The sequence below is a fragment of the Dysidea avara genome, chromosome 1, assembly GCF_963678975.1.
Source record: "Dysidea avara chromosome 1, odDysAvar1.4, whole genome shotgun sequence".
Lineage (NCBI taxonomy): Eukaryota > Metazoa > Porifera > Demospongiae > Dictyoceratida > Dysideidae > Dysidea > Dysidea avara.
The window spans coordinates 63,832,045-63,848,075 of record NC_089272.1 but is presented as its reverse complement, the minus strand read 5'-3'; the positions used below and the strand labels follow the sequence as shown (position 1 = coordinate 63,848,075).

At 37.7% G+C, this 16,031-nt stretch overlaps 1 protein-coding gene across 2 annotated transcripts in view; it reads right to left on the bottom strand.

The window, feature by feature from the left end:
- The window catches only part of LOC136240800 (uncharacterized), a 34,571-nt gene that overhangs the window by 9,578 nt on the left and 8,962 nt on the right, over window positions 1–16,031 (bottom strand). The window contains exons 2-4 of one of the 2 annotated variants that reach the window (XM_066031848.1): window positions 9,455–9,938; window positions 1,709–1,831; window positions 703–1,002 (exon numbers count right to left, since the gene is read on the bottom strand). In XM_066031848.1, the coding sequence (XP_065887920.1) occupies window positions 703–1,002; window positions 1,709–1,831; window positions 9,455–9,938 (907 nt within the window). The remainder of the gene's footprint in view (window positions 1–702; window positions 1,003–1,708; window positions 1,832–9,454; window positions 9,939–16,031) is intronic. The other variant, XM_066031859.1, reaches the window with a different exon arrangement.

Genomic DNA, 16,031 nt, shown 5'->3' with positions numbered 1-16,031 from the left:
AGTGTTGTCTTGTTCTAATGTTGTTAGTGTTACTGTACAATCTGAACAGGTTAAACATATAAATAAACTACTTCATGAAAATCTAAAAGCATGTTTTTTTTTAGCTCAGATGCCATTTTGCAATTCAAAATTTTTCTGGGGGGCATGCCCCTGCCTTCAGAGCATATACAGTGCCCAAGCTGTGCCCCACCAATAGGGAAAGTCTAGATATGCCACTGGCATCAAGACAGTAATCAGTGAGTAAAATCGTTCCTTGTACACAGCGCTCAGCGGTAGCCAATATTAGCCTTGCGTTCTTGCTCCTTTCATGTTAAAAATGGGCTCCTTTGATCTGCGCACACCCCATACCACAAATCAGTTAGAACACACCCATTTGGTTTGTATCTGATTTGTAAACAACTCCATCCTCGGGCCGCATACAAACCTCATGGGTGTATTGCAACTATTACATACAACAAGGATGCGGGTGTTAGGTGTGGAGGTCTCTAGTTCGAACTCAGGTAACTTTTTTCGACATTTTTTCTACACTTTTTTATCCCACAATAACAAAGTATCTCAATCACAATTGTTTGGTTGTAGCTGTAAATCTATTGCTATTGAAAGTATCAAAGGCATGAAGATCAGCCTATATACACACCAAGTTATTCCCATACTAATTTACCCTGTAGCCATGACAAAAGCAATTCAATTATCATAACTTACAGCGAGTAAACTCATTCTGAAGATGATCTGCAAGGTGTTGTTTTAGTGCAGATCTACCACATCCTCTGGGACACTGTACTTCTTGATAACCACAGCTACTCTGGTGACTGTAGACTTCAGTTACTCCACCTTGCCACTTGCAGCCTCTCTCCATGTTGGGAGAAATCACACGCAGATCCTCAATTTCTTTATCAGCCTTTTCGTTAGGAACAGCATCCAGCAGTATACTGTGATACATAGGACATCGCACACGGCACGGTGGGTCCCAACATGATTTATAGAGATAGCATCCACAACACACTGTTAAGCAGACATTTTGGTTGAGTACACTGTAAATTCACATAGGTACAAATAACCCAAATTTTAGGGTTGTTTTACCTGCAATTCAAACAACCGATTTTTTGGTAGTAATGACCCAAGGATGTACTTGGTTATTTTAACTTTGTAAGATATAGTCATATTACCCAGATGCCCTAAAGTCTCTTCAACCCCTAGCCAAGTGTTTGAAATAACCATGCCATCATGGTTGTTTTAACCATCTGTGGTAAAATTAACTCACGTCACAAAATAATTATTTGTTTACATTAATTAACAAGTCAGTCATCATTAGTAATAACATACATTAATCTATCTGTGACACATATTCACAATAATTGTTACATACATACTGCATCTTAATACTTTAAACATACTTGATCTTATAGAGTTTTCAAATTGTATATAAAACCTATGTTCTCCATGTTCACTTTTGAGTGTGGGATGTAACACAAATGTTACAACGGTCAGTGTACTGTAAATTTAACCATGTAGCTGGTCATCTAATCTGTGCCATAGTAGACTTGACCATACACACTGAAATTGCCCAAATATGTTATTTCAACATCCTAAGTGAACAGTTATATTGACCTACCCTAGTTATTTTGACTGATTTAGTCCAAAAGCCAACCCTAGTTATAACTACTTTTAGATGGTCATTTTAACAAAAAAGTTTGTAGTTTAAATTTACCTATGGAGGTTGAATTGATCCATTTGAATTTACTGTGTAGATGGCAGTTTTTGCAGAACAGGTGATCTGGAGGCTGTCTCACAAACCGGTAAAAATACTCTCCTTTTTGTGTAGACATGGCCTCTGTAGTTAACAAACATATATTAAAATTATCAATTAAAAAATGAAGTAGGGTTTTAGCTAAGTGATGGAAGATAATTTCATATGCAAAAAAAATTATATGAAGATTTCTTACACAAAAATTTGCAAAAGATCTAATAGTGCAGTCATTCATGTAAATCTGATTGTAAATCATACGAAAACATTTATTTTACACGAAAAATTTTATCATGAAAATTTTTGCATGAAAAAAATAAAGCAAATTATGGTAGCTTTAAGAAAATCCAAACATTGGAATATCCAATGGTAAAGTAGAGATTTTCCCACATAACTATGTTGCAATACCATCATTATGTAATAGTTGTATCGTGTACCCGAGTGATTTGCCTGATATGTACACCCAGCTCGAGGGCCGTCAGGCCCAAGAGTGTGGGTGCACATATCAGGCAAATCACGAGGGCACGTGATACAACTGATATGTACCATGCCAATGCAGGCTAAGAGCCTGCAGGCGATTAATCACCCAAACCAATACGAGACCGACCACCGAATTCATTATATAGACCAACTTGTGAAATTCGATTATGGGACAGCAGCAGCTAACATTGTGACTACATTTGTTAACATGAATGGGCAAGTCCTAAGGGTATCACGGAAAAGTTCAATTTAGCGATTTTACAAGTATTTTAAAGCTGCTACATCATTTTACAGACTGTTTACAACATTTTACTAAACATCTACAGAGGTAAGCTTCGCTGTAGAGTGTTTATCTCGAAAAGTGGGCATGTCCGTATTGAAAAATGTGGCAAACCGCTTGTTAATACATGCTATAGCACCAACGTATAGGATGGCAGGGGACGGCTAGGATGACGACGACCACCACCACCACCACGACCATGACCACTACCACTACATGGTAGACAGCAGGGGCGTAGCCAGAACCCGTGCCACCCAGGCCTGGGTCCGGGCATCAATATTTCAAGATACTCTAATAGAGCAGTCAGATGGAGATAAATCAGTCTCAGTATTCAGAGAAGCAGTGTAGCAAGCTACGTATGTAGCTAGTTATAAATAAGGAGGTGTAGTTGGTGGGGGGGAGATCAACTACACCTCCTTATTTATAAGAAATATCTGCAAAACCTGAGATAACGAGCTGTAACTCACAGAAGCCTTGATCCTTTATCGAAATACTGGAGTTCAACCTTCCTCTGTGAGTAAACCTTCACCTAGAAGCATTGGTAGTTTGAATGGTGAGGTAGGTTTCCTGTAGCTGCATCATTTGAGCACAATTTTGGGCTCCAAAAATGGGTTTTCGTCTACGGACACCAAATGAACCAAACTTCCTCACACCACAGTAGTAACCATCCATCGACAAAGAAGTGACATACAAAGTAATGTTAAGGTTAGACATCTCTAACCATCTGGGTGAGCACGATATAAGGCAAAAATTGCCGGAAATTACACCTTAACTGCTCGACTTATCCACCCAGCTAATTATCTCGGCGTAAAGCAACTTTATGATCCATAAAGTACAGCTAGAAGTGAGGTTATCATCGTAAGGAATCATAAAATTAAATCAAATGGCGCTAAAGAAATTACAATTAAGCTCGCGTGTTTTTTTCCTTAAAAAAATAAAATTTGCCATTTAAACACTAGATGTCTTGTGCAGTGTTACAACTGTGATTTTATCCCTCAATACAAAGATTACATGCCCGGTAATAATTAATAAATAAATCTAAGCAGTGTATCATTACTGACCACATCCAATCCTAGTCACATGAGCCTGATAGAATATTGGCTAAGTGCTTTAGTAACTGAATTGCAATGACGATAACCTCACTATTAGTTACACTTTATGGATCATACAGTCGTTTTACACCGAGATATCTATTTTTAAGCAGTTGGGTGGACAAGTTATGCGGGGAAGGTGTGATTTCCAGTAAATTTTGCCTTATATCGTGCTCACCCAGATGGTTAGAGATGTCTAACCTTAACCATACTTCGTATGTGACTTCTTTGTCGATGGATGGTTACTACTGTGGTGTGAGGAAGTTTGGGCTATCATTCGTTTGGTGTCTGCAGACGAAAACCCATTTTTGGAGCCCAAAATTGTGCTCAAATGATGCAGCTACTGGAAACCTACCTCACCATTCAAACTACCAATGCTTTTAGGTGAAGGTTTACTCACAGAGGAAGGTTGAACTCCAGTATTTTGATAAAGGATCAAGGCTTCTGAGAGTTATAGCTCATAATCTCGGATTTTGCAGATATTTTGATTGATATCTACCCCAAGAAGGCAATGGAATTTATTGCCACTGCAGCTGTATTCAAGTGAGAGTTAGTCCAACATGTAACAGCAGTTAGCAAATTATTTTGAAGATGTTGAATTTTTACATTGGAAACCCTAATGTGGGGGAGGGGTTTGGACAAACCCCCCCCTCCCCCCCCCCCCCCCCTTCAGAGGCAGAATATTTTAAAACTAAAAATCACATCAATTCTTACAGCCCTGGAGCTCTCCGATAGCTACTTGCACACTAGCGTTCATCTGTACTACTCTTGAGGGTCGCATTGCATTAAATGCTGAACTACTGCAAATCATTGAGATCTATTGCAACACATGATCCAGTAGCACATGTGATGCATGGTGGAAATGGTGAAAGAATGTTGATTGGTTCAAGCAGACATATTACAAGGCAGCAGCTGCGATAAACTTGAGTGGTCGTGTTATACATGTGTCAGGTGAGCACAAACTGTGAATGGTTGATGTATATTTATCTGATGAATGGTTGGTTTATTTGTCACATGTTGCTGGCACATGATGTCTCGAATACATTGGAGTACAAGCAAGTCTACTAAGGGACTCGAGTGTGGAGGGTTCCATTGTGCTATAAAATTTGAGGTTGGCTGTCTGGAAGTGAAGTATATTTGCTACAATAGGTTTATAGTTTCTATAAGCTGCATAAACAGTAGTGTGTAGGTTTTAGCCAGCTAGATGCACAAACAGCACCTTTTAATGTTACTGCCTAAGGGCACATTTTGTGTATGCGTCATTTTCGTTCAGACGTGGTCTAGGAGGAAGCACCCAGGCCTTCCCCCAAGAACATTCCACTTGAAATCCGAACCCCCTTTAAGAAAATCCTGGCTACGCTCTTGGAGATTTTGTCAGTAGGTTTGGTCTTTAGCTTATAGCTAGGCCCTGGCATCACCCAAAGTCTGGCTACGCCCCTGGTAGACAGTTTATGCAGTTTTGTTTTCATATAGGAAAATGAATTTGTCAATATTGTTGGATGTTAAACGAGCTCTTTTCTCAGAACCAAGTTTCCAGCAGCACCGAAAAGTTGCTCACTAGGTACGCTAGTGGCTTTGATGCACAAAAACTCTTTGGCAAGTAAGGTGAGATATTTGTATAATGACTCGCGTTCCTTCCACTATAATAAAGGTTGCTTGTTTTCTAAACCAACTGGTTCCTCAAGTTCGTACTTTTGTAGTTCTGTTTCAGCAACCTCTGAAGCAGTACCATTTTCTCCTGCTCTTGGTCTAAAAGCACCATCAAAAACTTCTCTAACTTTGTACGCTTAGGTTGTGGTTCCTCTAATTGTTCAGCACAAGAGCGTGTGGTAGATTCAGACTGAGTTGCTGTTTGTTTTGTCTCTAGGTTATCTTCCCTTTCTTGTAATTTTGTAGATGTTAGCTCAACCTTGACTGCACTTTGCACCGCCTTTTTTTGTCGTTCTGTAAGCATCAGAAGCTGTTTGAATCTGGGATCCAAGTACATGGATACATGAAGTCAATTTCATCACCTTGGTATCTGGTTATCAAATCTTGCTTTATTTTTTCTTTAATTTTCTATGTAACATCTTTATTGTTGCTGTCTGTAACTAGTAACATGGTTTAGTATTGGGAATACCACACCAATAGTTGGGTATAATTCTCCACTAAAAATTTTAACAAATTCCTCCATGGTAGCAATTTCATTTGTAGAAGGCATGAGTGATCTATTATCTCCATCTTCCAACAGCATAGCACAAATAGCTTGTTGTTGCTCTAAGAACCTCTTTAACATTTCGTATGTGCTACCCCATCTTGTGATGCAGTCATTTATCAACTGGTGTTCAGGTAAGCCCAAAAGCTTTTGCTTCTCTCTTAATTTTGACATAGATTTTGGTGAGCTATGAAAATGTGCCACTAGTTTTCCAACTTGAGCAAGTGCTGTGTGGACTTTTGGCACATCAAATGCTTTCTTCACAACGTGTGGCCAATACAAGGGAAGTTGAACAAATCCAGATCACTGATTGCATTTACCATATTTTTGGCATTGTCAGTAACTACAGCCACTACTTTTTCATTGTTGATGTTCCAGTCACTCAACATCTGTTGAATTGCAGTGCTAATATTAGTAGCTGCATGCTCTCCTGGTAGTTCCTTTGTTGATACACAGTAACTTGCAAGTTCTCACGAAGAGGTGACACAGTGAACAGTGAAGCTAATATAGCTTTTTGTGTTATGCTGAGCTGTCCAGATATCTGTAGTCATAGGTCATAGATCTGAGTGCCACTGCTACTATGATCAAAAGTAAGCTATGCATGCACGCTACTACGGGCCTATGTGCTTTCAATTTTGGCACAGTATGTACTTTAATAAGCTGTAACTAGCTAGCTGTGCTACAACAAAAAACTAAACTAGTATTTTAAAAATTGTTAATTTAAAAATGAAGTAGGGATCTATGCAATAAAAAGTAGTGAAACAAGAGATGAATGATGGTATTACGGCATAGCCTGATGGGAAAGTCCCTACTTTGGCACATTAACTACGTATAATTTGCTCAATGCCAAAGTAGGGACTTTCCCACCGAGCTATGCTGTAATATCATCATTCATCTCTTGTTTCACTACTTTTATTGCATAGATCCCTACTTCATTTTTAAAATAGCTAACAATTTTTTAAAATACTAGTATCATAAACTCCACAATTTAAAGCTGCATGTCACGTTTCAAAGAATCCCCCTTTGAAAGTTCCTTAAAAACACTAGCATAAAAATGATTTTTTTAAATTATAATATGGGAAATAAATACTGCGGAATAAAATGAAACAAACAAAAATCAAACAAGCCAGCATGATAAACACACAGAGATCTCTATTTGGACTCAATGGATATGGTAGAAACAAAGGAAAAAGCAATAGTGTTGATAGGGAAAATTAACACCTCAATATGGTTTCATTGCATTAAAGACGACTGATTGAAGATAAACTAGATGAATAAAAAATTGGAAATTATAAAATAGGAATAGGGATCACTGAAAAAAGCCACAAAATAAGAAGGGATCGCTAGGGTGGTAATGTAAACCACAAATCCCTATTTTGACTCTCTGTCATAAACCTTTAGTTACATGCTCTGTCATTTTGAAACGAGTCAAAATAGGGATTTGTGGTTTACATTACCACCCCAGCGATCCCTTCTTGTTTTGTGGCTTTTTTCAGCGATCCTATTCCTATTTTAAAATTTCCATTTTTTTATTCATCTAGTTTGTGTACTTTTTATTAATCCATTATAATGGATTATGGATTTCTTTTCTTGATAATGAAGACTGTTGTGAATAGTGTAATTTTGCATTCTGCATAGTAATGCCGTCAACATTCCAGAACACACATGAAACTGATCAAATTGTAATCTGCATACAGACTGAGAGTCTCCTAATATGAGCTAGAATTCACATTACTGGTGCCTTTAATAACTGTCAAATTCAGTGCAAGGATTGTTGTTATTCACTTGACTGCATTATTAGAGTATTTACATGACTGCTCTATTAGAGTATTTAATCTGGATAACTCGCCCACGTACAATAATCACGGAGCGAAAAAAACCACCTTGCAACAAAGTCTTCAGCACAGATTAAGCTTCCTGGCCTATACTGAGTTTAATAAAGACAGATTCCATTAGCCACAAGCAGTGCACACCAAAAAACCGAACTCTGAGCATGATCTTGTATGGCTTCTCATGCGTAATGGTATTTTGGCAAGATGAAACGGCACGGTTTGGGCTGTTTCCATCCGAAAACGAAATCAAAAATAGGTCATGGACACGAAAATAGGTCATGAGTTTTTGCAAAAAACATGGGAGGTCCCTATTATGAACCCACTATCGTGGTTCATGATAGAAAAACAAGGTTCAGAAAGCACACACTTGTTGGAATCCAAAAGGCACATGCCACTGGTGAGTTTGTTATTGTGGCGTAAAATGGTGGCCATGCACTGCTTCGTTTGGCCTCCAGCCTTGCAAGTGGCAGGCTGGCACACAAAAATCAAGTTTCATAAATTTTGAAAGAAATTCTACAGTGTATATCCACCGCCTGTAAGTGATTTCTTGTTTAAACCAGGTGTGTGCCTGATTTACTAAAATTGCTTTCGTAAAAAAAGTGTGTGTGTGTGTGTGTGTGTGTGTGTGTGTGTGTGTGTGTGTGTGTGTGTGTGTGTGTGTGTTTACCTACGTATACACCCACATGAGCAAAATCATTATTAAAAGCAGCCAACATGTATTATTACATGAATTGAAAGCTACATGAAGTCTGTAAAAAACTTCCACACACATAAACTTTCGGTTGGTCTGAAATATGGATGTGACGACTTTCCTCAGACTTTGAGAATGTTTTACAGTTTACAGGCCTTTAACAACTGAAAAACAACAGTACAGGTCCCGGAGACTACCAGGAATAGCAAGTAATCACAAAATTTCATAAATTCCAAAATCCCAAATTATAGTAACTTAATTAATTGATGTATCATTGAAACCTATATTAATAACATAGCTGATTAATTCCTGATAAGTTAACTAGCTGCAGCGGCTGGTTTTTAGAAGTAGCAAAACATCAACTTGTTTTTCTATGATCCCTAATCGAACTTAAAACTCCTAATTCTTCTTTATACGTACTTGTTTTTAATGCTATTTGTTAAAGGAAGTAATTAATCAGGTGGTTGACCTGACCTGAACTTTGACCGTTATTGAGTTACGCTTGTCTGAAGGCATCAGTCAGTCAGTCAGTCAGTCAGTCAGTCAGTCAGTCAGTCAGTCAGTCAGTCAGTCAGTCAGTCAGTCAGTCAGTCAGTCAGTCAGTCAGTCAGTCAGTCAGTCAGTCAGTCAGTCAGTCAGTCAGTCAGTCAGTCAGTCAGTCAGTCAGTCAGTCAGTCAGTCAGTCAGTCAGTCAGTCAGTCAGTCAGTCAGTCAGTCAGTCAGTCAGTCAGTCAGTCAGTCAGTCAGTCGAAAATTCCACTAAATATATATTTTTAAATTTAGTAGCAACTTTATGGAAGTATTTCAGGTCGTATTGAAGTAACTTTTGAGCTTGGTTATACCTCACCAATACTGCGAAGGCACTGTGAGGCTGGTTTTAGGTGATATTTTTGGCCAGAAAAGCCCAAACCTTCATGATCCCTAATATACAGTGCTATCGTACTGTATGATATGTGTAGATGCTTTAAACCTCTTGAAAAGTTTATCTGCATAAATAATCGTGATGGGAAAAACCAGTTAAAGGTGTCTTACATGATGGATCCAGCCTTCCACTGGAAATATTTGAAAGCTATTGAAAGTTGCCTTATATGTATATAGCTAATGCATTATGCACATTCATTACACTGTCATCAAAAACTTACTTTCACATGTAGTAAACATTGGTGCAACCAGAAAAACATCTTGAAAACAACATGGTGGTACCGGTATCATGTAATTATGGTTGACAATGCAAGTAGACCAAAGTGTCCCACAACAAAGTGTCCCACAATGGTCAGGACAACATGATGTGGCAGCTTTTCCACAACCACATTGACGTGTAGGATGTTCTTCCTTAATCTCATCATCTGTTGGTGTTTCTTGCTTTATTACATTATCCCAGAGGTTAAACTTCTTCACCACTCTAATTGGAACTGCTGCCATTTTGCCACATCCAGGACACCAGATTGTTGGTATTGTAATTCTCTGAAGATATCCTTCACAATAACAATGGTTACATGGCAGATACTTGAGTTTTGTGTGTGATTTATCACAGATATTACATTTCATAGGCATAGATTTTTTCTTCCAAGGAATTTTCCAAGGAAATGCCATATTAATCAAGACAAAAAGTAGGAGAGTTCTAGACTATGAGAACACAGCATACTTATTTTGTGTACATACATGCAAACATGTTTAACAAATACAGTGTACGTACATTATAGTGTAGTTACAGTTAGCAGTATTGCAGAGCCCCCAAGAAACTTGGCCAGAATATGGGCATAAAAATTGTTTTATTTATCAGAACATATTCACTTATCTGGCTAATAGTGGCTATTATTGGAATAGTGGCATTAATATTAAATAAATGCAATAACTCCTTACATCTTAATATGAATCAAGGCACTGTAGTATTATAGCACAGTCTACACAGCGAGGGGTCCGCAACGCAACAGAATTTCGTACAGCCTTTGCCCAAGTCTTTACTGAATCTTGCTGAATCTTTTGTCTCTTAAATCCAGTAAAACTTTGGATTCTCCAGGATACTAATCATGTGATCAAACAAAATACTTGCAGATGTCATAGCTAATCAGCTTTGAAGCTCGTCACTCTCTTCATCAGTTAGCTTTGGGACTTTCTCACCTAATGTTGCAATTTATTACAAATCAAAAGGTCTGTATGATGTACGATGATGTACGTCCAGATGTAGCTATGTAGCATTCAACGTAGCTTTTGATGTAGCTATTTAGACAGCCGTATTAAGGCCACATAAACTTAATTATTAGTTTCTCATTCCTGCCCGCATGGCCGTTTTCTTACTTCATCAAGGATTTTTTACACCACTGGTGGCTGAGTGCAGCTATCCAGCACCTTCTAAAGTTAGTACCTTGCTAGTACCTTGCTAGTGCAGTTTCTATTGAGGTCCCAGTTTCCCCACATCCATTCGTTACATGACACTTTAAAGCAAGATTTACGAAAAATGGAACCAATGCCCACAGGGTTGCCATCACTGCAGATATTGTTAATAAACCATAACCATTGGGTTGTTGCATCTAGTGTAGGCACTGGTGATACTGATATCACTCTGTATGACTCCAAGTAATCCTTTCTACATGAGCATACTAAACTGCTATTATCACAATTGACATTTACAAAGAAGAAATATTTCACTGTCAGCATTGCTAATGTTAATAAACAGGCCGGTGATAATGGTTGCGGTCTTTTTGCAGCTGCCTACATAACTAGTATTACACATGGACAAGATCCATCATCAGTCGTATATAATCAAGGATTGTTAAGAGAACATTTATTTAAATGCCTTGAGGCCAAGAAAATGGATCTATATATTTCCAAGCGTTAGAAAGAGGAGGGTATTTCAACCTAAAATTGTAAAAATTGAAATGTACTGTTATTGTAGATCACCAAATGATGGAAAGGAAATGGTGCAGTGTTCCAAAAAGGGCTGTAAAGAATGGTTTCATTTGCAGTGTATCGAAAGTGAAGACAGCAATATTGTACTAGGACAAAAGTGGTTTTGTAACAATTGTAATTCAAATTGTAAGTCAACAAAGTGTAATTAACAACTTATTTATTTCTATGTACATGTACTCTCACAAAGAAAAGTAGCATGGACCTAGATTTATTATTTTTGTACTTACTAAATAAGTGTGGCCATGTGCGTTTATTGGCTGGTTTACAATGTATAGCTAGTATAATTTAATCATCATAACTACTTTTGTTTTGGGTAACGTCAGTGTACCATCTGTACATTTTCATTTCAATTATTTGTCTGTAATACATGCACACCTTCCTACAATGTACCTTCCTGCACTGAAAAGCTTTAATAAATAATATAATACTTATTAATTGCATATAATAATTTATAGCCTTATATAGATGACGCTTGCAATCTTGCATAGAGCGTGCTGTATATGCAGTTCTATGACTGTCTGAATCTAAATTACTGCCTTACAGCTTTATTGCATGCAAAAAGGTTTATGGTTTATGATGCTTAGCTATAGTTACAAAACAGCTATATCTCAGCAGTAAACTCAAGCAAAACAATTAAGCTACCAGTATAATTGTATAGTGTTTTATTATTGCTATAGCTACAGGTAACAACGTCAGGGGCAAGTTAGATAGGATAGCTAGCTACTGATTCAGTGAAATTGTGAATGTTCAGAATCCCTGAATCTTGACTGCAATCCCTGAATCTTGACTGGAATCCCTGATCTTGACCGAATCTTAGCTGAATCCTATCTGAATCCCTGAATCTTTCGTGAATGTGTAAAGATTCCGAATCTCGTATGCATTTTTGCTACGTTGCGGACCCCTCACTACACAGTTATGAATTTCTCTTAGAAACAAACAGTAATTTGTCAAATGGGTCATTCCATGTCAAATCAACCAGGAATTTAGGGTCACCTCTCAGATTTTGACGAAACTTGGTGTATTTGTAGTACCTGTGGTGCTTATCACTCGTGCAAATTTTTAGCTCCATACACCACATAGTTTCTGATTTACAACCACAAATATTTTGAATATTTCATGAAAATTTGGTTCATCTGTAGATACAAAATCAGTCGTAACTTCGCATTGTGTAAATATTTTTAAACACAATTTTCACTGATGGAAGACTGTTGATTTGACCTTTCCAGTGACACCTAAAATATGGGATATCTACTTAATTATGGTTTGAAAGTACTTTATTGAAAACTTTAATCCTTTATATTTCAAAAAAACGCTACTTGAAATTCTTCAAAATTTTTTTTGAATACTGATTGGGTCATGATCTATGTTTGATGAAATTTTGTGGTGGGACCACAATGGGCTCAAGAGATATAATGAATTATGTTGTGTATGCAGTGGAATTTTGTAGTCTATTATTGCTGTATGGGAGTGTACACCTCCAATAATCACTCACAACAAGGCCATGACAAGTTTGTCTTACAGAGTGAAGGTGTCAAGGTACAGTGTAACCTGTATTGAAAGACCACCTATCTGCAGTTTATCTAATTGGATATTAATGTATAGCACCAAAGCATTAACCCTTTCTAGCAAATCCAAAAATGGTCCTTATTAGACAGGTGGGTTTTAAATGAGATCACCATGCATCCATAAACATGTGAATGTTGTACCATCCCTTTGAAAATACTTTATTAAGTCAAATCCCACCATAGTGCACTTACATACTTAGCCCCACTCCACACTATTCAAGTTATGTACATGGCTGCATAGGTACAACAGACCTCCTCGAAAAGGATACACGGACACCTTATGTGTTCATGATCTCACTTTATAATTCTACATACAATTGGACCCAAGACAAGTCTGTGGTTTCTCAAAAAATAAAGACTTTATCTATGGTCCAAAGAATACACCGTATATAGTAGATGCATTACTTGTACCAAGAGGTTTTTATATTATGAAGCACCTCAATGTGTGATTTATGGTACTGTTATTACTAAATGGTTTTTCAAAGTATTTTGCATTCATGCTTTGGAGATCAGTACAGGCAGATGTTAAATACAGATGAAAATGTGGTCAACATGTTTACCTCCTGCATGAGTATGTATATGAATGTATGACTTGATCTTCAAAGTGGTCATTAATGTAAGTAATTTAGTAATTAATTTCACACAATAAGGTGCAAGTAATGCATGTACAGTATACGGTAAAACCTCTCCATTCTTAGGACCATAAAAATAAAGTGCTCACATCACAGAAGCCAGAGAAGTGTCTTGGTCTATATATATTACTAGCATTGGTACCTGCCCTATGTGCAGGACCATCTCCACATTAAACATTTTAATGCCACGAAGAGGGACTAAGCATTAAACACCAGCACTGCTAATGTAGCTATGTAGGGTACATGGTGATGTCACATTTTTTAAAGAGCATGAGGTTTTCTTATGTCATTAATGATGCAAAACACTAAAGTTTATTGTTTGTGGTTTTGACAGGAATGTAGTTTAATTATTCAGTGCATCTTCCCTACCAGTGACTTCAACGTGCTGTATAGAACAAACGAAACCTTTGCTGCTTTACATGAGAACTAATGCAACAATAATTAATATATTGGGAACCAAGCATAAATATTAGTGTCCTATATTTGCTGTGTAGCATGTATGTCGATAGTGCTTTAAAGTACATGATCCTTATGCAGTACATAATAATTTATAGTGAAGCATGCATGCAAGGCTAGCTAATTAGTTAAACTGCATGCGAGCTAAGGCAATTGTATACAGTATACCCTACATTACATACAGGTTATGTACACATGGTACAGTTTCAGTTTCTACATTTTGATGTTTACCTTACCGACTGTCACAAAGAGAAATGAACTTGAGCATAATTTAAAGTCAACACAATTTGCAGTTATAGTTACTGCATGGCAAGCAAAAGTTCAGAACTTGTCCTATGCACTTTCAGTTCTGATGTTGCAGTGACACATATACTTCTTGCCATACAAAAACCCAGTTTTGAAACACCTGCAGTGTAATTGACCAATAAGGTAATGTATGAATCTTTAGAGTGAAAGCATGTAAGCAGGATAGTGAAACAGTTGTGCCAGGTCAGATGCAGTTCCTCGGTGTAAACTATGGATCTGCATGGTTCCAGTATTATCATTTTTCAGATGCACAGTAGTATTTGTTCAATCATGCAAGCTGCCTATTACTACAGCAGTATTGAGGTAAGTCTGAACAAACAGTTTTTCATGTCAGTGCACACCTATGTGCTTAAAACAAAGATGTAGATATTCTGGATACTGGTGAAAGAAGCTTTTACCTACTCTAATACAACACACTGGACCAACACACAGATGGACAAATATGTTGGCATTTGTCTGCCCTGTCCCAAAAGTGCTATAAGAGTCCCTATTATGTGAGGTAATTCAGTGCCAGTGCTGAAAAACTGATCATAAGAGTTTGTAGATGAAGACTTGCATGGAACAGATAGAGCAAAAAGGTGCATCAAAAGGGTCCCAAAAGTGAAAAAAAAAGTTATGACCTAGGCTGGGATTGAACCCTGGCTGGTTATAATAACTTGGGGTTAAGGGAGGTGCACAAATCGCCACAGTTGTTTATCAGTGGTTTTGACAGGAATGTAGCTCAACTTTTCAGTGATCCTTCCCTACACCAGTGCCTTCATCGCCCTATAAAGAGCGAACAAAAGTACGTATTGATTTGCTACAACAACACTCGAGTTGCCAGATGATGGGCGTTTAATTTCGCTAAAGTCCCGCCTCGATACGTGCTTTGCATGCCAAGATATGATGAGCTAAAAGTCGTGTTTTAAAAAGGTGTTCACAAAAAGGTACTGAGTAGAAAGAAAAAAATCTGTCAACACGTGGATTTGAACCCACGACCTCTTACACGCTAGTCAGGCGTTCTACCACTTGAACAGTATGTGCTGTGGTTTTCAAAGGAATGTTGCTCAAGTTTTCTCTACACCTTGGCCTTCTACGCGCTGTAGAGACCGAACGGAAGCACGCGTGAACTCGTGATAACAATCTTAGAGTAGGCGGATGATGAGCGCTTCATTATCAGCACAGACTATGTCGATTCGGGCCAAGTCTGGTGAGTAAGCAGCGTGACCGTCAGACAGACAGACAGACAGACAGACAGACAGCTTTTCAGCTTTATATATATAGATAGATAGATAGATAGATTGTACCACTAGAGTGGGATTATAAACAGGTGTCCTGGTTATCAAGGTGTCCTGGTATCCTTTTTGAGGAATTCTGTTGTATACGTAACTATATGCAGCCACATACGCAACTTAAGTCCATTACAGTGGGATTCAACTTAATAAAGAAGGTATTTCTAAAGAGATGATGTAACATTCACATGCTATGTTATATGGATACATGGTGGTTAGATCTCTAATTTAAAGTCCACCTGTCTAATAAGGACCATTTCTAGATTTGCTAGAAAAAATTGATGCTTTGTTGCTATACATTAATATCCAATTAAAGAACTGCAGCGCATAGATGGGTTTTCAATACAGGTGGTCACTAATACAGGTTGCACTGTACCTAGACACCTTCACTCTGTAAGACAAACTTGTCATGGCCTTGTTGTGAGTGATTATTGGAGGTGTACACTCCCATACAGCAATAATAGACTACAAAATTCCACTGCAAACATCAACATAATTCATTATATCTCTTGAGCCCATTTTGTTCTCACCACAAAAATTTCATCAAACATAGATCATGACCCAATCAGTATTTATCAA